This window comes from Lupinus angustifolius, chromosome LG04 (genome assembly GCF_001865875.1).
Source record: "Lupinus angustifolius cultivar Tanjil chromosome LG04, LupAngTanjil_v1.0, whole genome shotgun sequence".
NCBI classification, from domain to species: domain Eukaryota; kingdom Viridiplantae; phylum Streptophyta; class Magnoliopsida; order Fabales; family Fabaceae; genus Lupinus; species Lupinus angustifolius.
Window position 1 is genome coordinate 19,230,072 of NC_032012.1, and position 23,245 is coordinate 19,253,316.

The 23,245-nt window shown below is 35.9% G+C and overlaps 1 protein-coding gene across 2 annotated transcripts; it reads right to left on the reverse strand.

The window, feature by feature from the left end:
* Window positions 170-20,716, reverse strand: LOC109346115 (probable helicase MAGATAMA 3). 2 transcript variants are annotated; one of them, XM_019585499.1, is made up of 21 exons: window positions 20,558-20,716; window positions 20,152-20,308; window positions 19,497-19,630; window positions 18,836-19,045; window positions 18,410-18,601; window positions 17,165-17,200; window positions 11,227-11,312; window positions 9,692-9,742; window positions 8,795-8,906; window positions 8,573-8,678; window positions 7,461-7,558; window positions 5,864-5,935; window positions 5,695-5,787; window positions 4,762-4,815; window positions 4,308-4,366; window positions 4,125-4,209; window positions 2,677-2,765; window positions 2,052-2,331; window positions 1,208-1,345; window positions 1,031-1,117; window positions 170-590 (listed from the first exon to the last, which is right to left on the reverse strand). In XM_019585499.1, the coding sequence occupies exons 1-21, from the start codon at window positions 20,651-20,653 to the stop codon at window positions 381-383; spliced, it is 2,445 nt and encodes an 814-aa protein (XP_019441044.1). In that variant the 5' UTR covers window positions 20,654-20,716; the 3' UTR covers window positions 170-380. The 2 variants fall into 2 exon arrangements, with proteins under 2 accessions (XP_019441044.1, XP_019441043.1); XM_019585498.1 differs by having other exon boundaries at window positions 20,152-20,314.

Genomic DNA, 23,245 nt, shown 5'->3' on the forward strand with positions numbered 1-23,245 from the left:
TATGAATTATCGATATAAAAATTTATACACATTTAATACATCATTCACCGTTTATTTATATTACATTTTTTTGAGAACTCAATGATAATTAAATATGAATGGTAAAAGATGAAGTGAAAATGTTAAAACATAGATATCAAAATTACGTTAATTGATTTGAATGATATGCTACCTTGTCCCACATATATATATTTTTTACACCTAATTCATAAATGTTAATCTAAATATCGGAAAGAATTATGATGGTATAGTCACTTTCTGCCTTTCTGCAATGAAGATGCATAGTAGCATTTCTCAGCATTCTTTCAGACAGCTGCAGGTTGAAATAGGAAAAATGGAATAAACAGTGTCTGTCTACTCAACTATACAACACACCAAACCTAATCCTCATCGTAACCGGCATTGTCCATGTCAACCTCGCCATCGTCGTTGTCGTCGGCTGGTGCTTCATCGGCATCTGCCGTGGCATTGTCAACTGGCCATTCATTTCCTGCACGATCGGGTCCCGTCACCTTCGATGGTTCATCTTTCTTCGCTTGCATTGATTTCAGACTTTCATCACTGAAGAATGATGAATATGGTTGGGAAACCTGCATAAACCGATTGTTAAGTCTTCTGCTTGAGTATAGATTTTGGCCCAAATGATTAGGAATGAATGATGTATACATTCAGGTTGTTTAATTATTAAACATTAGGTAGACATTGTAAAGAATAGAAAAGAGCACCATTAAAGAGTACAGATTTTGATAAACTAAGCTAAACTGAAATTCACTTTACATGGATAAAATTTCATTGCATAGCTAAATGTTCATAGCTGAACCAACAAGCGTTGGTCTTTGGTGTAAGACCCTGCTAGATCCCAGAAATATCAAAAAGGTCAAGGGTTCGATTCACGGGAGCGACAGTTGTTAGGAGAAAAAGTCAAACACCCCGAAAGGGATTAGTTCCTTACCCCAGGGTGAGGGGATACTCTTGGTCGTATCAAAAAAAATGTTCATAGCTTATATAAATGAGTTTTTAGAGCATTTACTTTGAATAAACATTCCCTCTCCTCAGCACTTTCCACTAGCTTGTTCCATTGTTCATTCCTCCTCAATGTTGAGGCAGATCCAACCACCTATAGAAACAATGAAAATGGAGCACATTAAGGCAAGTGTACCAAATGAAATTGTTGAAAGCTTCACCTTAACCCCAAATGATACAGTACCAACACTGCAGATTTTGCTCTAGTGATCCCAACATTCATTCGTCGGATGTCCTTCACGAACCCTATACCGTCGTTTTTATCTTTGCTTGCTTCACTTGCCCTGACACATGAAAATATTGCAATGTCCTTTTCACGTCCCTGAAAGAAAGGAGAGTATTCTTTAATCCCATATATAATAATGCCAGCCATGTAAGAAGTATATTAGAGAATAGAGATTGAAGAATCCCATGAAAATGAAAGGAACATTATAAAATATACAATTCAATTAACCATGAATTAGGCGTGCGGTTTCAGGAGTTATTAATTTAATTTTTTGAAAACTTTGACTAGAGACAACTGCACCTAATAAACACAATCAAAACAATGTTATATAATTACTAATGAACATACCCGCTACTTGTTTTGCTGCAAGTGGAACCCTAAGTTTAGAGGACAAAAGCATGGCATGCTTTTTCCTAGGGTTTTAGCTAAAACTTCCTAGGTAATATTACATTGACATATAGTAGTCAGCTTTGTTGAAGATAAAGGTCTTTGATGAGTTCAAAAAGAATGGAAGCAAAACATACGAAAAGGTGGAAGTATAGAAAAGAGAAGGCCATTTGCATGCTGAACGGTGCATACCATTGTAGAAAATCCATCAAAGTATTCACAACCAGTGATTTAAAATCTTCAATGTCGCGGCTAAAGGGAGAAAAAGCCATGTATCTAACGATTAATGCATTATGTTGGGGTTCAGATGATCCAATTTCAGAATTATATTCAAGTATTTGCCTTATTAACAATTCGATAAATACTAAAAGCAAATGAAAAGGAAAATATCATGATCAATATTAGGCTAATTTACCTGGCAACCATCAACAGTGCATATGTCCACTACTTTCTCCGGTGACACTCCAAAAGTCTCCTCAAATCGTTTTTCGAAGAGCTTGACTTGTTGCTTATAAGGTGATATGATTGCAACTTGGTTACCTGACTTGAGTATGGGATAGAGTGTTACCAATTTTTGATATAAGAATAGGACAAAATCAACTTCCTCATTATTTATCCATGAACCACTCCCAGACGGCTTAGTCTCTTTCCCCTCGTGTATGTCAAAGAAGCAGAACGGGCCAAAGCAGCGGTACCTGTTAGAATATATTGTTAGAATGTGATAAATGAGCTCTGCTTCACCCTTTCGTTTTGACATAGGAGTTAGCTTTCTGCTATAGTTACTTTTATAGTTACATTTCTGTAATTGGTATAGTTAATTTAACTGATTATGTTAGTACTAGGTAGTTACTGTTAGCTACTAACAGATTCTGTTCAGTGTACCTACAAATATCCATGTAACTGTAATTTTCAGACAAGATCAATAATATTCAGAATTAATATCTCAGATTCTCTCTGTTCTCTCACTACTCTATTCTCTATTTTCTTGCACTTCCATGGTTTTTTCTCAATTTCTCAGAATAAAAGTTTAGTAGCAGTACCTATGCCAATCACGTTCTGTCCGTAATTTGACGTCATCCCCATCTTCCAATGAATTTTCATAAAACTCCCTGGAGGGAAAGCTTCTTATCTGTTTTGTCATAAGATGAGAAATTCCACTTAGAAAAGGTATCAGGAAATTTTGACAGACGGCAAGTACACCGAACGAAGATGAAAGCAACAGTATACAGAAACATGAGAATGAATTTCAAACATATAAAAAAGGGTAAACTCTTAGATACTCAAGGTCCACCATCCTAATGAGATTAGTACAGTCCCCGTTTTTTGCCTTGATGCAACGCGATATAACTCCTTTCAGAAGTTATGTGCTCTTAGATACTCAAGGTCCACCATCCTAATGAGATTAGTACAGTCCCCGTTTTTTGCCTCGATGCAACGCGATATAACTCTAAGATACTCAAGGTCCACCATCTTAATGTTGATTGCTACAACCCTTATCCTTTACAATAACTCAACCTTAAAATTTGGATCTTCATTTTTCTCCAACTGCCCTATATCATAAGAATAATATCACAAAGCACAACTAGGCTACAATGAGCAACCGGGAGTATTTTAGGCTACAATGAGCAACCGGGAGTATTTTAGGCTACAATGAGCAACCTGGAGTATTTTAGGCTACAATAGGTGTCAGCAATCTTCATACAAAATGCCCAGTTCATTATGTGATTAAGTTTAGAAGACTATAATTTTGAATTTGAAAGTTGTCTGTCTCTCACAGTCATGGAAGCTATATTTGATACAGAAACTAAGACCATATATATCATTTTTGCCAGTTCACATACATTCACAGAGAAGAGGGAAAACCTACAATTCCAGGCATTATGTTCTTACAGAAAGTTATATGCTCAATTTTTAAGTGTAAAGATGAGCAAATATTGATTATTTTTTGAATTGTGCCTAGACTTACTTTGAATTGGCTTGCATGAAAAGAAAGGATTTAAACAAACAACTACTACAAGTTATTAGTTGTTACTGAAGAGATAAATGAGAGAAAAGCGAGAGACAATTCATCCGTGTGTTTCAACTACACATGAAGGCTCTTTTATAAAGGTTTGGCATGGTAATTACGAAATCAATCTAGAAGATACTAACCCTATTTACATGAATATATGATAGTATGATGAAACAACAATCAAGCCTTAAATCCCACTAGGTGAAGCTACGAAATGCTCAATAATTACGAGGATTCAACACTTGAAGAACAAAAATATATGTTTGCTTATATTGCTATTATTTTTTAGTATCGAGATTGAAGGACCTTAGCATCTGTAAGTATAAAACAGCACAGGCAAGTGAGAATGGTCTAATTAGTTTGCAGAGGCAATTCTGTCATGTCTCAATTCAACCTCTCAGTATTCATTCGGCACAGTATGATTACATATACACAACAAAATAATATTAAAAAGTTCTGATAAACATATACACCAACCTCAGGATGCATTCGATACTGGGTCTTCAACATTTTAACTGGATAGCCAGCAAGCATCAATCTTTCAAATAAACTTGTACCATACCTTAAAGTTGTGAATGGAAAGACACAAAACTAAGGTATTAATCAGCAGAAAAGCTTAATTCATTAAAAGATATAACTATCACCAAAAGAATGGTTTACCCATGACTCTTAGCAACCTCTGACATTACAGTTGCTGGAAGTTGAGCTGGATCACCAACCTTTAAAATAAAAGAAAAAAATAGCAGCAATGAGGACACAGTTACGCCCAAAATGATTCCAAAGGTGCACTGTCCAGCATATTTAATAAGTTCAATAATTCAAGAACAAGTTTGTGAAGCCTTGTTTAAACAAAATAGTAAACTCAAATTCATGAATTACAAATCTCATTTCTAGATACCATTGCAAATCTTTTGGGTTAAGTATTATGATGGATAAATGATCTTGATTTCTTTAAGATGTTGTCAAAGGCTTCTTTTCCCCTTGAAATTAGTACACACAATTAGATATTTAACACGTAAAACTGGCCATATTAAGACATCACTGCAACTTAAATACTGAAAAACATAAAAACAGTGCAGGGAACTTTAATGAGAGGAGTGGCGATGAAAAATACCAGGAAAACTTTCTTGCATTGGTTGGCTAAAGGAACAAGAGTTGCAGGTTCCACCTGTTTAGGGATATAGAGATAAAATAAAATCAGCATCAGTGGTTTTACATTGAAAAAAAACATTCATTGCATATTTAAATCATCAATCTCTTCATTTCAAATAATAACAATCTAACCACACAACAAAATACTTGGAACAAAATATCTCATGTGAGCGTCACCAGATCAAATTCATTGAATTGCCTCTAATATTTTAAAAGTAACAGTTTTGCAACGCATGTGGTGAAGTACAAAGACAAAATGCTAAAAATGAAGAGCTATGCACATCATGAAGACTATGATTTGAATAGAGCCACCAATTCAGAAAACAATTTTTTTTTCATTCAGGAGCACAGACAAAAATGAATATGTATGTCTATTGACCTCGACAAATAATGTCTATGTTATGCTTAGTTGTAAATCTACACATAGTCCGTCCCAATCCTGGATACCAATCATTTTTGTCAAGCCTTGTAATAGATGCAAATGTGTAGAGTCTATGCTAATATTTGTTGCATTTGGTTGAGCTCACTTGTATTTTAATAAGGTTTTTTGCCACATCGGCAAATATATTTTGACTTTTTTTATGCTTTGAAAGAATGAACCAAGTGAAAACTAGGCTAGAAATTTTAGAGAGAAAATGTTGATATCAAGATAGTGGAGTTTTCTTCACAAGTTAAGGTTTTTATACGTAATGTCACACTCCCTGTTTTACACCGAAAAAACTAACTTGTCTGAATATCCACTATGCTTCTTCCCATCATAGGTTTCCCATCTGTTTACTACAACTCAAAATTGGTTGTCACAATATTTGGGGAAATGAAAGAACATCTTTAGACCAAAGTACAAGCAATCTAACAGACATCTCGGCAAATAAACTGAAGAAAATTTCACACTTACTGCTTGTGCTGCTTCATCTATTATCACAACATCAAATTTGCGACTTAGCTTACTGAAAATATGGGAACCACTGAAGCTCAGGGTGGAGAAAACCTGCCAAGAACAGCAAAATACTGAGAAAACCACACTAATTTTTCTTTTGCATCCAACTCGAGTTTGAAACACATACTATTGTAGCCTCTTCCAAAATTGCAGTCCGAATACTCTCATCATTTCTTTCTGTAGCACGCTTTTGTTTCACCTGCAAGTCAAATTTAGAACATGAAGTCTGACTTAGATTATATTAAAAAGTGAAGACTAACCATACAAATTGGAATATAAAAAAACTATCAAAGACGCTGTAATAATAAATCAATTTGTCTTTTGTTACAGAATAGTTATTAGGTTATTTTATGTTATTTGCCAAGGCCTTCCTCCCACCCCAAGAAAAGATAAATAAAAATAACACAAGTTTTTCCTCACATTACGCTGATCCACTATATCCAAAAGTGCAGAGAATTTTTGTGCCCTGACAAGCATGATCTTGTTCATCTCAGGACGTCTTGTGTATATTTTATTTTGTAACAAGCCTGGAGCATGGTTGAGGGTAGTCTTAGAATTAAGCATGCGTTTAACATGTAACTATGGTCATCACTTAGTCATAGCTGACTCAGCTGATTACTGAACATTGTAATAACCATTAGAGAATAAGACCAAGTATAGTAAGAGTTAGTTTCAAGTTTGTTAGTACTTAAGCTAGCTTACAGCTGAAGCTTCTCTATCAGCTGTGCAATAAATCTCTTCCCTATTCACTGTAACAGTAAACGAAATCATTACCAAAATCCAGAAGTTTCTCTCAATCCTTCTTTCCCTCTCACTTCTTTATCTGTTAACAATAACTGATTAAAGTATTTAGTGTTTGTAATTACTGCTGATCTGTATAGAAATAGAAGACTATTTGTGTTTGTTGGAAATTAAGTCCTACAACGCCTACCTCATTGTCTCAGGAATGGTTTAAATACCTGTTGGGCTACTCCTCTAATAGCCAATTGGTTTTGAGATGAAACCTTAACATGGTATCAGAGCCAGAGCCCAACTTCTTTCCGGTTGTCATGGGCCAAAAGATGCCGTTTAGTTATGGATCAAAGGTAACCCTTCTTCGCCTGGTCCAACAGACTTATATGGAGGGGGCATGTTAGAAATCCCACATTGTCTACCTCATTGTCTCGGAAATGGTTTAAATACCTATTGGGCTACTCCTCTCATTGCCAATTGGTTTTGAGATGGAACCTTAACATGATATCATAGTCAGAGCCCAACTTCTTTCCGATTATCATGGACCAAAAGATGCCCTTTAGTTATGGGTCAAAGATAACCTTTAGCCTGGTCCGGCAAGCTTATGTGGAAGGGGCATGTTGGAAAGTAAGTCCCACATCGTCTACCTCATTGTCTCGGAAATGGTTTAAAATTAAATACCTTTTGGGTTACTCCTCTCATAGCCAATTGATTTTGAGATGGAGCCTTAACAGTGTTGATAAACACACAATTCGTCACATTCTCTCCTTATTTTATAGGAAAAAAATATTAAAAACTCTTTACCTAACATTTAGACCAAGGATACTCAAGGCTTTCAATTAAATTGATAGTTGGGCCTCATTGCTTGCCGTCCATGCATGATTATGGATTTATAACAAAATTTTAAGGAAGTAGTCACATGGCAGAGTAGGTAATAACAGTGGCAGCAGCATAGCTATTAAGAGACATTCTAAACTTCTACATCTACTTACAAGTTCGTCCAGGACAACAGACTTGATAGAGTGATGTGCTTTTAATCCAATCCGTACAATTTTAGGGCAATAAGAACGGTCACTTTCGTCATGTACGCCTGAGAATGTCCATGAAAATTAAATTAAGAGAATAAATAAGTAACAAAAACAAAAATAGTAGATATCAAAAATCTCCAAAAAACCAACAAAAATTAAAAATAACCCGTGTGAATAAAAATATGCATTAAGAATATCTAGGTAATTTCAGTCTACTTATAATCGAAATAATTAATTACATGGGATTTCAACTGGCCATACAACCTGGATGGCAATAATTTCTTCCTATTAAGGGTATACTGGTTGAATTTATTAGAATGAATGAGTCTAACTCAACCCAAAAGCTATCTCATTCTCAACCGATGCAACACTTAGATACTAAAACACCCCTTCATGCCCAGGATTGGACATCTACGGGTGGCCCGACATCATGAAAGATGTTGATACCATATTGGCATATTTGAATAATTTGACCTACTCCACCCTAAAAGCTTGCTCATGATAGGAGGATTTCCCAAGTTATTATAAATGGCTCTTTGCTCATTCTCAACCGATGTGACATAGATACCTAATAGAACTCTTAACCCCCACCCAAAAATAATATTACCATCAAACAGAAACAAAGACAACATACTCATAAAGCATTCAGCTTGTCCTCTTCTAATTATTTTAATACAAGAAAACTAAAAAGTAAAAACGTCAATTCTTACTCTTCAGAACATTTAGCATTACATTTAAATGCAGAATTTTTAGTTTACTAATTACCAAATGTTGCGTGATATCTAAGAGAATAGTCCTCGGCACACTTTTAGTCCAGTAGCATGAATGCAATAAAAAGCATAACCATGTTTCCCAAAGAATTTGTTAAACCCAGCCCTTAGGGTTAAAGGACAAGGAGTTCAAACAGGTAGCTTAATATTGGAAAATGAGGTAGTGGACTTAGGCAAACAGAACCATTTCCCAAATAGATGCATAAAACAAAGATATTATGTATCATAAAGAAACTAAGCTAACTATGTCTGTTGTTGCCTCACATATACGAAGGCAAAACAAGAAAGGCAAGAAAAACTTCATACCTCCATCAAGAACACGCAAGACAATCTCATCCAGGGCAGAGTTTGATGGGGCGCATACTAGCACTCTTACACGATATTTACGACTTGAAGTTACAGCTTCAGGTTTCTGATAAAGCCCATGATTATAATATATTTTTTGGAAAATCATCAATCCCTCTGGCTAATACTATTTAATAATCACCGATTAATACTTTTCAATCATGAATAGAAGAATGTATTTACCAATTCATTTCCAGTAGTTGGGAAGAAACCATCATCACCATCTTTCGGCATCAAGCTATCCCGTGGATTAATACTGCTCATCCATGGAGACGCCAGTCCCCAATGTTTGCACCTGCCATAATAAAAGGCAATAGAAAATTTCATAATAAATCTTCTAGCAAGATAAAATATGAAAAGTGCAGTCTACAAACAAAGCTAGTTAACAACACTATTTCTCTCAGGGCAAAGGTGGTTACCCTAAAGGCATCAAGCAAATAACTGCACTTCTCAGGACCTAATATATCAACCACCTAGACTTGTACTTTAAACAGGATTTCTTAATAAATGAAAACCAATATAAGAATATTCTAATCCAAATAGTTTCTTTGAACCTTTAAGAATTCTAATTACATTTAGGCCATAATATCAGCTCTTTCCCTTATTGTCTTTCAACAACGCAAATATTAAGTGATGCCCCAGACTTTTTGCATATATATTAGTCTGTAAACCATATGTTCATAGCTGGAGAGTTGACACAGCCCACCCAACTTCAAATGATGCTAATGTAAAGTCGAAACAACTTAAATGGAGAGAAATCAAGAAAATTTGCACGTAGTTACACAGCTAGTTTCTTGAAGTTTATGAGAAATATCACTATATATCCTAACTTCACTTTTTAATTTGATTCCAAATAATTTTAAATATGAACTACAAGTAGAAAAACATTGCCACAGCACCGACATGTATAGTACAAAAGGGAAGAGGAAACCAAGAATGAAAAGAACTATTTTTTGTGAAAGATGTCAAACATAAAAATAAAAAGAAATAGCATGTTAGAATTGCAGGAAAAAAACAGTATTGACTACATGGAATTTTCTCAAGCAAGTACAGCCCATATATTTTCAAAGCAAAACATACTTCTCTTCTATTGGTAATTGTGGCCCCTGCTTTAGCTCAACAATCCTGCTCCTAAGAAGCAAAACATAAATAATATAATTATGACATAGAAATACAAGGCAAAATGTGACCATTAAAATTTCTGATATCCTTGAGGCATGTTCAGTAGCGACAAAAATTGCCTGTAAATTTCACTTCTACCAGGAGCATTCCGAACAGAATGCTTTGCTCAAGATAACAACAGAAACCAATAACAGAATTACCAGACATAGAAGACTAAACTTCAAAAGTAATGTTACATGAGTAGAGCTTCTCATGCTAGTCCTAGGAAAATTTATTTCTCGGGGTTTACTTTCTTTTCTCTAATCTCCTTGCATTTGGGTGATAGCTCGCATATTAGCTAATGTGAAGATATTTGGTTTGGTATTGTTCCTTTTCAAAGGATTTTCCATTTCCAAGGCTTATCACCTATCTTTCTTAATAATGCTCCTGTTTGACACTTCTTTATCACTATAACTTCTTTCTGAATCTGTATTTTTTCAGAAACTTGCATGATAGAGGTTTTTGAGCTTGACTCTCCTCATTTTACTCGATTCCGTTCATTTTTCTTCTGTTCCAGACTCTAGAACTTAGAATCAACTCTTCCTGAGACTTCTTTTGTAAATCTTACTTTCAGATATTGATTGATTTTTCAAATAGAGTAACGTTTGTTTTCGATAAAGCCCATGTGGAAGTCCAAAGCTCTTTAAAAGTCAAAGCTTTTGTCTAGACTATTGTTCTTAACAGGATTAACACTAGTCACATGCTCCTGAAGAGCATACCCCTAATGGCTGTCTTAGTAAGTGTTCAATTTTGGCTCTGGTTTTGAATCTGTGGATCTATTTCTGTATTTTTATGCTGTGAAATCTCTTTGGATAGGCTGTTTGACATTTTTTGAAAAGTTGGATATACCCTATGGCTTTGTCTCTTAGTAAGGGTATACTTTTACTCTGGTTCTGAATCTGTGGCTCATCTCTTTCTGCCATTTTTTTCTGCTGCAACATCTCTTTATAATATGCTGTTTGTGATTTTCGGTAAGTCTTCGATATACCCTATGGGTTTACATAAATTCTCCTTGTTAAATTTAGAGGTTTTGGCTATCGTAAAGAACCTAAATATCTTGTGGCAGTATGCAGTGTATGTTGTTCTTTGGTGCATTGGATTGGACTAGAGAGGAATGTTGTTCTTTGGTGCATTGAATTGGACTAGAGAGGAATGCTAGAATTTCCAAGGACACTATCATCCCTATACTTCATTGAGGATGGGGTTACCTTGTTGGCTTCCTTATAATTGTCTGCTCACGGTCTGTAAACTATATCCTTGATAAACTTATACAAAGATTGACATGCTTTGTTGCATGGCTAAGTTTTAGAATCTAGTTGCTTTTTATGGTTCGTTAATAGGATGCCAAACACTTAAACTTCCACTTTGTACTCGTTACTACTTTTCTAATAAAATTTCTTTTTATTTAAAGAAAAACAGAAAACTACACAACTTTACAAAGATATTATACTTACTTTGAATGCATTCTCGTTGGAGTTGCATGCAAAATGGTACTTAGTATCCCAAGTATGGTCTGAGTCTTCCCAGTCCCTGGGGGGCCCTAAAAAAAATTGGTTAGACTCAATTACAAGTTTTTAAAATGTCATAACTACTATACATTAATAAAAGTAAAAGGAACCAGGCAGAAGCCTCACAGATATCTAGCAAGAGGATAATGCATTGTCACTTGTCACTTTGTCAGATAGAAATTACAGAAGCACATGTTTTTTATAGACAGGACCTATGATAAGATATAAATGAACATCGTAACCTATTTCCAGTAGGAATTAATTATAACACATACCCCCTTATAAGAACTGAACCAGATCATGGACCAGTTCATGAATCCACAAGTCGAACTGGCCAGTCTGTTTCTTGGAACACTAAAGGAGACTGTCTGCTCATATTTCTTTTAAGGTAATAAAGATAATGATAGGCCAAAGCCCATCATTAGAAATGTGTATAGGAGAGGTAAGAGGGGTGTTTGGGTTCAGGGATAGCAGGATTACTGCTATACCCTTGTGGCAGTTATAGTTAGTTAGGATTTGTGCCTTTAAATAGCACATTAGGCGGGAAAGGAGGTTAAGCTAGATTTTAGTTAAAACTGATTGAGGAATCAGTGTGGGAAGGGTCGTGGGATCCTTAGGTGTGAATCCTATCATTTGTAATCAATCTTCTTCTAATAAAATTCTATAGAACCCTAGCAGAATAAAGTAGATTCTAGGTAGGGGCTTTTCCTTTGTAATTCTACTCTATTTTCTTGTTCTTATTGATACCAGTGCTATCACTGGTATCAGAGCACCTTTCTTGGTGCCTGAGGAGTGGGAACACTGCCACCACTGTCGTTGAATTGGAGTTTATGGTGTCAACAAGAAGTATGGCTAAAGAAGGTGATAATGGATTGCAAGATCGCAATTATGCACGAAGAGAAAGGGAAGAAATTCGTCTCAGATTAGAGTTAAATGAGGCTCGAATGCAGAAAACCGAGGATTTACTAGCTGCTATTGCTGCCAAATTATGGATTGAAAGAAAGGGGAACTCGTTGGGGGAAGGAAGTGAGAATGACGAAGAGGTAGAAAGTAGAAGGGATCAACACGGGTTGGATCGTTGGCGTAAATTGGAGATTCCAATTTTCTTGGGGGATGATGCTTTTGGGTGGGTGCAAAAGCTGGAGAGGTATTTCACACTCAGATCTGTGACAGAGGAGGAAAAGATGCAAGCTACGATGGTTGCCCTAGAGGGGAAGGCTCTAAGCTGGTTCCAATGGTGGGAAGGGTGTAATGTAACCCTTCTCCTACGTGGGAGGGGTTCAAATTGGCGGTGGTAAAGAGGTTTCAACCCTCTATGGTGCAGAATCCCTTTGAATTGCTCCTATCCTTGAAGCAAGAAGGCACGGTGGAAGCTTATGTTGAAGAATTTGAGAGGTGTGCAGGGACTCTCAAGGGGGTTAACCAAGAATTCGTAAGGGGGTTTGTCCTTAATGGGTTAAGAGAAGACATAAGGGTGGAAGTGAGGGTATATGAATTATCCACCTTGCATGAGATAATTAGGAAGGCTATTCTTATTGAACAAAAGAATATGGTGGTGACAATGAAGCCTAATCTGTCCTATACTAGATCTGCAGGGCCTTTCAGAGGGGGTTCTTAGGGCAAGGTAACCTCCTTAGATCCTACATCCTCCACTAGTAGTAGGAGGGAGAGTTCTTCTATGAGTAGTGCAGTGGGTCCTCATAAAGCTTCTCAAGATGGTGATGGTGCTAGGGGGAGAGGGGAATTCAGAAGGCTCTCTAGTACTGAGATGAAAGAGAAGAGAGAGAAGGGCTTATGCTTCAGGTGTGATGAACCATATTCCAGGGAGCATGTGTGCAGAAATAAGCAACTGAGTATGATCATTCTGGCTGAGGAAGAGGAGGATAATGAAGAGGCAACCCTGGAGAGCAGAGGGGAAGATCTGGATTCTTTGCAACTGTCCCTATGCTCTATGAAGGGGCTCACTTCTACTAAGTCATGGAAGGTAAGAGGCACCATCAGCAACAATCCAGTGGTGGTTATGATAGATTGTGGGGCCTCCCATAATTTCATTTCTAAGAAGTTGGTGGGGAATCTGAATCTAAAGGTGGAGAAGACTAGGCCTTACACTGTGGAGGTGGGAGATGGGCATCAGATTAGTTGTGTTGGCAGGTGCCTAGGGCTTGAATTAGTTTTGCAGGACTGGAAGATAGTCCAGGATTTCTATTTGTTTGGGTTGAAGGGTGTGGATGTTGTGTTGGGATTGGAGTGGTTGGCAAGCTTGGGAGAGGTGAGGGCTGACTTTGGTAAGATGGCCCTAACTGTGAAGAAGGAAGGGGCTCTAATCACCTTAGTAGGGGACCCAGCCTTAACCAGAACAGAAGTATCCTATGGAGCCCTTATGAAGGTACTACTACAAGAAGGGCAAGGTCTGTTGTTGCATTCTGAACAGGAGATTGCAGGGGCCTTGATTGATTTGTTGCAGCAATACCAAGAGGTATTCCTAGATCCTCAGGGGCTTCCTCCTTCTAGGACACATGATTATGCTATCTATTTGAAGGATCATGTTGATATACCCAATATAAGGCCCTATAAGTGCCCTTACTATCAGAAATATGAGATAGAGAGGTTGGTAGCTGAAATGTTAGAGGGTGGTGTCATTAGGCACAACATAAGTCCCTATTCGAGTCTTGTAATCTTGGTCAAGAAGAAGGATGGAGGGTGGAGATTCTGTGTAGATTATAGGGCTTTAAACAAGATTACCATTCCCAACAAATTCCCTATTCCTATAGTTGAAGAATTGTTGGATGAGTTGGGGGATGCTAGAGTATTTTCCAAGTTTGATTTGAAGGCAGGGTACCATCAAATAAGGATGAGGGAAGAAGATGTTGAGAAGACAGCCTTTAGGACACATGAAGGCCACTATGAGTTCCTTGTTATGCCCTTTGGCTTGACCAATGCCCCATCTACTTTTCAAGCTCTCATGAATGACATCCTGAAGCCCTACTTAAGGAAGTTCACTCTGGTATTCTTTGATGACCTTCTAGTCTATAGCCCTGATTTGGCTTCTCACACTCTCCATTTGCAGGCAGTATTGGTCACCTTACTGGATCATTCACTCAGAGCAAATTTGAAGAAATATAGCTTTAGCCAAACCAGTATTGAATATTTAGGCCACATCATATCAGAAGGTGGGGTTTCAGCAGACTTAACTAAGGTGGAGGCTATGCAATCCTGGCCTCAACCCTCAAACATCAAAGGCTTAAGAGGATTCCTAGGCTTAACTGGTTACTACAGGAAATTTGGGAAGAACTATGGGAAGTTGGCTAAGCCACTTACTGAGTTGCTAAAGAAGAATGCCTTCCAGTGGTCAGGGGAGGCCACCTCTGCTTTTGAGGCCTTAAAGGCTGCTATGGTGAACCTCCCTATGCTAGCAGTCCCTGATTTTAATAAAGGATTTGTAGTGGAAACTGATGCATCCAGTAAGGGTCTAGGAGCAGTTCTAATGCAAGAGGGAAGGCCATTGGCCTTTTGGAGTCAAGGATTATCAGAAAGGGCTCAACACAAATCAGTTTATGAAAAGAGCTCATGGCCTTAGTCCAAGCCATCCAGAAATGGAAGCATTACCTAATGGGGAGGCATTTCATCATCAAGACAGATCAGAAAAGTCTAAAATTCCTAACTGATCAAAGGTTGTTTTCAGAAGAACAGTTCAAATGGGCAGTAAAATTGGTGGGTTTGGACTTTGAAATTCAGTATAAGCCAGATAGGGAGAACTCAGTTGCTGATACTCTTTCTAGGAAGCAAATCTATTCTTCCCTATCCCTGGTCTCAAATGCAGAAAGGGAGATTTGGAATGATGAATTACAGCAGGATTCCAAGTGGAAGGGAATAATGCAGGAATTGGTCATCTCCCCTGACTCACATCCAAATTATAAGTTGAAGAAGGGTGTACTGTATTACAAAGGAAGGTTGGTTTTGCCAAAAACATCCAACATAATCCCCATCATTCTTGCAGAATGTCATGACACTCCTATGGGTGGCCATTCTGGGCACTTTAGGACCTATAAGAGAGTGGCTAGCTTCTTATTTTGGGATGGTATGAAGGCAGATATCAGAAGATTTGTGGAAAGTTGTGAAATCTGTCAAAGAAATAAGTATTCTACATTGGCTCCAGCAGGCCTACTACAACCTCTACCTATACCTCAACATGTTTGGATGGATATCTCTATGGATTTCATTGGAGGATTACCTAAGATAAGGGGTAAGGACACTATCTTCGTGGTCATAGACAGGTTGACTAAGTATGCCCATTTTTTCCCTTTAGGGCATCCCTATTCAGCAAAGGATGTGGCTACCTTGTTTGTAAAAGAAGTGGGGAAATTGCATGGCTTCCCTACTTCCATAATATCTGACAGGGATCCTTTATTTTTGAGTCACTTTTGGAAAGAGTTATTCAAGATGGCAGGCACTCAATTGAAGTTTAGCACTTCATATCATCCCCAAACTGATGGGCAGACTGAAGTGGCTAATAGGTGTTGGAGACTTACCTTAGGTGCTTTGTGGGTCCTAAACCTAAACAGTGGCTTGAATGGTTACATTGGGCTGAGTTTTGGTTTAATTCCAACTACAACAATTCGGCAGGGATGACCCCTTTCAGAGCCTTGTATGGGAGAGATCCTCCTACATTACTCAAAGCATGGGATATACCTTCTAAGGTAGAGGAAGTTAACACTATGATTACTAACAGAGATAGTGTACTGGCAGAATTGAGGGATAACTTGGCCAAATCTCAGAATTTGATGAGACAACAGGCAAATAAACATAGAAGGGAGTTGGCCTATGAGGTGGGAGATTGGGTGTATCTTAAATTGCAACCTTACAAACTGAAATCTTTGGCCAAGAGACCCATTGCCAAACTAGCTCCAAGGTATTATGGCCCTTATCAAGTGCTTGAGAAGATAGGACCAGTGGCTTATAAATTGGCCCTACCTAGCCAAGCTAGAATTCACCCTGTGTTCCATATATCCCTCTTGAAGCAAGCACTAAAGCCTCGTCAACAACCTCAGGCTCTGCCACCCATGCTAAATGAAGAATGGGAGCTACAAGTCACTCCTGAAGAAGTCAGGGATAGCAGGAAGGATGCTCAGGGTCAGATTGAAGTTTTGATCAAATGGAAGAACTTGCCTGAACATGACTGCACTTGGGAAAGGGCAACCATCATTCAAGACAATTTTCCAGATTTCCAACTTGAGGACAAGTTGAGTCTATTAGGGGAGGGTATTGATAGGCCAAAGCCCATCATTAGAAATGTGTATAGGAGAGGTAAGAGGGGTGTTTGGGTTCAGGGATAGCAGGATTACTGCTATACCCTTGTGGCAGTTATAGTTAGTTAGGATTTGTGCCTTTAAATAGCACATTAGGCGGGAAAGGAGGTTAAGCTAGTTTTTAGTTAAAACTGATTGAGGAATCAGTGTGGGAAGGGTCGTGGGATCCTTAGGTGTGAATCCTATCATTTGTAATCAATCTTCTAATAAAATTCTATAGAACCCTAGCAGAATCAAGTAGATTCTGGGTAGGGACTTTTCCTTTGTAATTCTACTCTATTTTCTTGTTCTTATTGATACCAGTGCTATCAGATAACATGACACATTTTCATTTTTCCTTGAGACTTGCAAGACAGCAAGAGTACAACAAAAGGTATTTTTCCCAAAATAAAAAAGTGGCAGTGGGAGAGCATGAAATTTGCAGTTTTTTATCATAAATCCCATCTATGAAAAACTAGTCTTTGCACAAAACAATTCAATGTTAACATGATGCCAAATATCAAGTAAACGAAATTCCAAGCATGCAAAAGCAATAAGAGAATCTTGCAGTAGAAGAAAGGGTACCGATAGAGACAAACCTGTATCAGGACAAAAGATTTTGATGACAAACCAGCCTGCAACAGAAAATAAATGGTTATTGTAGAATAAGTAAATGGTAAATGACCCTCAAGAAAATTCCACAACATCATAAATTTCATAATTAGTACAAGTCAAACAACAAAGGTGAGAGAAAAACGAAAGACAAAAACCTGAATGAGAAAGTGAAAAATTTATCATAATCTTCTATGTATTCCTTCATCTTTTAACGGAAGGTTAAGGACTAGGAAAGGTAAGTGAATCTCTTTGTCATAAATTGAACCAACTCATTTTCAAGCAAAATAAGAGTTTGTTTAGTATAGTTTAGTTTTTTTTATAGAATGTTTAGATGAACATTAAAAATACATTTTTTCCTAGATGAACTTCTGTGCTTATAAAAAGACCTTGCAAAACTAATTTGATAAAACTAGAAGTGGTTCAAATGTTTAAAAATTACAAGAACAAAAGCATTCACCACAAGGCATGGTCAACTACATGGATCAAAAGGACATTCAGAGACATTTGCTAGAGAATTACATCCAAAAATGAAGAGATTTACTTTTCATAAAAGATCTTTTAATAATAGTTAATATATACAATAGAAAAAAAAATGTTTGCTCATCCAGACCAACACTAAGAGTTCTTTGAAACAAAAGAAAATGAAAAGGAATAATGTATTTATAAGTGATCACTAAGCAGAGAAGCCAATGAGAATTGTTATTTTTTGGGTGAAAAATCCGGTGAGATTTACTAATTTGCTTTTTCTTATACTTCTTTCTTTCACTTTTATAATAAAAAAACTATAGTAGTAGAGATAGGGTAAAAATATATGGAAATCTGAGCCTCTCATTATCCTAACGATAAAAAAAATGGAATTTTGAACATGTAAAGAACAGAAAAATGGGTCAAAACAAGAAGCATATTGAGATTATAGGGAAAGGTTGTAAAGGAGAAAATGAAGAATATAAATTATACTAAAATGATATATTATACATAATAACCCGCCTAAAGACATAAATCTCATATTTTATGCATAAAATCTGTAACTACATGTCAAACCCAAACTTACTATATGCCATCTTAAAAAGTAGCCAAACTCCAATATTTTAGTTTTTCTAAATAATATAATGTTAGCAAATAATGAGACAGAAGAGCACCAGATTGCTGAAAATTAATTAACAATAAAAATAAAAAGAGTAAATAAAGCTAAGATCCAGTTTTAGTCACTTCATTGAATTTAGACTTACTGTTATGGCCTCGCGTTGATACTGATTGTAAGTATTGTCAACAAACTCCTTCAAAGGTAATGGGATTTTCCAACCCTCAGATTCCGTACCAAAACTCTCTCCAATGGCATTTAATATTAGATCCTTGTACGGGAGAAAGCTTATAGTTCGTATAGCCACATACTCACGAGCAATGGTGGATAAACTGCATATCTGCATGATTTCTCACATTTTCACGAAGGCCAAAATAATCTATAAGAACCTTTGCTGTTAAGAAAACAATAATACAAAAGTACCTACAGCTTTTCTAAACAAATAACAAAATTTATTAGTCAAGGATAGAAACCCCCCAGTATACAAAAGTACAATTTACTGTTCCTAAAATATATCACATAAAATTACACATCTCAGGCAAGAATACTATATACAATTCATAGCACAAGTTACCTTCAAAAAATTCAATTTCCTCCCGGTCTCGCATATATGAGAACGCATATTAAAGAGCCTCGGGCACGATTGCACATTATCTGTATTAAAATGCAAGAACTCTCCAGCTAGGTAGAGTCTAACTCGAAGAAGTTTTGGATCAGAAAATTTTCGTATGCTCTCTACCAAAGCAAATGCATACACAGTAGGTAATCTTTTGCCACCTATAAACTGCACAATGAACATGGATGGATTAAAGGAATTCAACCATTTCAAGTTGGAACCCATTTAATTAGATATAGAGAAGATAATGACACTAATGCTTTTCGATTTACTTAAAAACAAAAAAAAAAAGTGAAGGACAATCAAAGTATGGAAAATTTTCTTCAAAATGTAAACAATAAAAACATTGGGGCATATGATGTCCACTAATTCCATTAGTCTCTTATCCACAATTTGCTCAATAATCATATGAAAAATTCTCAAGTGATGTATGAAATGCATTAGCGTAATACATTCACAAGAAGTGTTGATAAGTAAAATTTATCAGATTTGAATATGGGAATATTTAAAATTGCCAAAGAGGAGAGTGATGTAACATAAGACTCATATATCCCAAGAAATTCACATCATAGTAGGACCAGAAAAGTCCCAAAATATACAAATGTTTGATCATTAGTACCTTGTCCTTTGAAATCAGTAAAAGGTCATTCTGTGAAATTGATTCTCCCTCCTCCATTTCGAAAGGAATTTCAATAAAATGAAAGCCATCCCCCTCACTGAAACTCTGTACCACCCCGAACTTCCAGTCAGTCACTGCATTACCCAAAAGTGTTCTTTAGCACGAGAAAAGGTGGCCTCATTAATCAAAATCCAAACTTCAAATCATGGAAAGTAGTACCCATCATTCAAAGCATGTTTGAATTACATTACTTTTTACAGAAAAAATGGGTTTTTTCCTTTTCAAAATCACTCTAGGTAGGAATTTGATCATAAACTATTTTGAACACAACATAAGTTAATCCAAAAGCAGGCGATCTCAGAGAGCTTATTTGAGTTTATAAGAACAACTTGTGAAAATAGCTTATGAGCTATGACATTCCTAGAAACTTAACAAATAAACCAATAATTAAACAGTTTACTCAAATGCACACTATACTCTAAAAAACAAAAACCGTAATATAGATACAAAATAACACGAAATGTAAACTAAAGCTAAACACATCTGAGACAATGCTACTAAAATTTAATAATAATAGTAATAACCAAGTGAAATTATAATAGTGCATCATCGTTGAAATAAAAAAAAATTGTTTTTTTGTTGAAATTGAAAATACCCTCTTCTTTATCTTTATTCTCTCTAGCAATTTGGGATTTAGCTTCTTCAAAAATGAGGGGTTCGTAAGTGGAGATATAGTCATCAACGTCTTTGTATTTATTCTTCACTTTAACAAGCTTCGCTTCAGACCCATCGTCGGTTCCTTTTTTCTGCGTCTGCTTCTGGAAATCCCAAATTTCAAAATGTCAACTACTTAGAATAAAAAATCGCAACCAGCACACGAGGCTCCCACCTAGTGGAATCGGTAGGTATAGGTGGTTTGCAGGATTTTAAAATATGTCTTCCGGACATAAGGCAAGCAACCTTATTGTTATGCCGAAAGACGCCGTAATGGTTCAATTAGTTAGAATCATAAAAAAGTTAGAAAAATGAAAGGAAAAAAGGAGTGGTGGATGAAATTTTGCCTTGGCTTCTTTGAGGAGACGGAAATAGTCCCAACTGAGAATGATTTGGTAGAAGCGGCGAGTTACAGATTCTTCTTGAATCCTTTCCACGGCCATGGACAGGAGTCAGAAGAGAAACTGGTTCGTGTTCACAAACTGCGAGAGAGAGAATAGAGGGTTTTAGAGGAAGAAAAAACCTCTGAGTTTATATCTAACGGCCCAGGTTAATGTGTTATAAATATGAGCTCTTAGATGCATCTAATGGTCAGAAATTAAAATCAACAAAACAAAACCAAAGTCCCTCCCAAACCAATCATTATACTGAGTACTGAGTAGGAATTCGTTTTTCAAATTTATTATTTATCTTAATCATCAATTTTATGGATATTTGATAATTTAGATCTATTTAACAATTATCTTATACATATAATTCTTAATGCAGTTATTCGAGCAACATTAAACATGAATAATCATGGCATCTTCATACATAATCTAACATAGTTCGGCATAAGAAATAGTACTCTACTTAATCCAAACAAAACATACAATTGATTAAGTACAAGATTTCTTAATTCCCAAGACAACTTCAAACTTGTGAGGGAGTTTGGAGGTCCTGAAGTATATTCGGACACCACTGTGTCACGATGTTTTCTCCCTCACCTCAGTGTGTCGTGCAGATTGTTTCCTCGATTCCAGGTGAGCTTAATTCGTCGGGTCTCTTCTGAACTCTTCATCACGCCAAAATCAAAATAACGCTAATTATGTCACTTTGATAATTATTATTCTTATGAAATAAGATTTTACACGAAAATAAAACTTCCGATCTAAAATGAACTTATTCGCTTTCATCCATCCGATTCAAGGTTATGTATTTATTGAATCATCATTTATCATTGAAAGTCTTACAACACAATGACACTTTCTAAAGTAAATTTTTTACAAAACTTATAACGGAATTATGTCATAATCTGTGGATATACATCAGGTTAGTTCCCAGGAAAGTGAGGTGGGTCATAAAGACACACTTAAATATGATGTCTTTCCTTAGACAAAACTTTTCTATACATGTAATTCCACTTCATTACATTTTCCGGTAATGATAACTATTCATAAAACATCTTTTGCAAGTAAAACATTTTTATTAAGATTAACATTTTTAAGAACACTTTTACTACTTTACTATCCAAAACTTCATAACACTTTAAGTTTATGAAGTCAAGACTTTAATAAATCATCTTTCATCCCTAATCATTACTTTAACTTGGAAATCAAAGAATAACATATGCTAAACAACCTTTTACACATAATACCTTTTAAAAATGAAAATTTGTCAACAAAAGTTCATAAACATTTTGAATTTTCAAGAATAGACATAAACTTTTCGTAAACACAATAAACGTGCTCGGAAAAACACGGTGTTACAGAAGTAGCAAAGCTTCTCATTCAACTTAGCATTAGCAACAATAGTACTTGTAGCAACAACAGTACTTGTAGCAACAACAAAGATGATGATGATGCAAAATCATCCATTGCAGCTACTACTATTAGAGATGATGATGATGATAATAATGAAGAAGAAGATATAGCCTATGATAGCACATCAGTTACCGTGGTATTGAAGACATATATAATGTTAAAGAACTTGTACCCAAGAATAAAGCCAAGAGTGTGAAATATTGAATTTGACATGCGAGAACATGTTGCCTTATGTAATAACTAAATAAGAGTGTAATATCTATGCAACACCAATGTAAAAATTTATGCATAGTCACTGCATTATCCACCATTCATTTGAATTACTATTTTTAGGAGTCAATGATAATAAAATATGAATAGTGGATAATGCAGTGACTGTATATCAAACTCAGACACTATCAGTACATACATGTTTTTATCAACTAATAAACTTATACCATCAAAGTTATTATAAGTGAGCAAGGCTCTTGTTGTTGCTCTTCCATAATGTGTTTGGTGTAAAATGGATGAGTATAAGATGTATACACCCTACGTTAGTAGTGTGTATTTCTTGTCTCATTTTATTTTGGGAAGGACATTTTCATCTTTTATCTACATATCTATGAAATAAAAGTTATAATATATAATTTAATTAAATCAATAGTGAGTATACCCTTATCTATTCACATACACTCAACCTCATCATCCTTTTCTCCACATTTTATATTTAATAATGATTTATTGACCATAATCTTTCATTGCTTTAAACTGGTTCCATGCTTGGCATTTCGATTAAAGAGAAAGCTCAAAATTTTGTAGATATAGAGGCAAAAGATTTTGACTATAGAATCGCATGGGATGATTTATTAGATTAATTTTGAATTATTATTATAGAACAATGGTCAGAGAAATCTCTATTCATTCCCAAATGACATAATTTGGCCAATCATTCATCCACTCCGGTGAAAGAATAAACCTATCCAACCTGCTATGGAGCCATTACCAGAGTGATACCACATGAAGCTCATCCCTATTAAAGGTAGATTAATTAACTCCTTGTCACCAATCCAAGCGTTAAACAATGCAACCTCTTCTACAGAATGAACCATAAACCCTGATAAGTGTTAAACATACCTAAATTTCATATACTTTTATGGCACTTATCTTAAGCATAATTGAGAAAAACCAACTTAAAACAATATTTTTTGTATAAAATATCACAATCTTGTATATTTGTGTGTATTTATTTTTTAT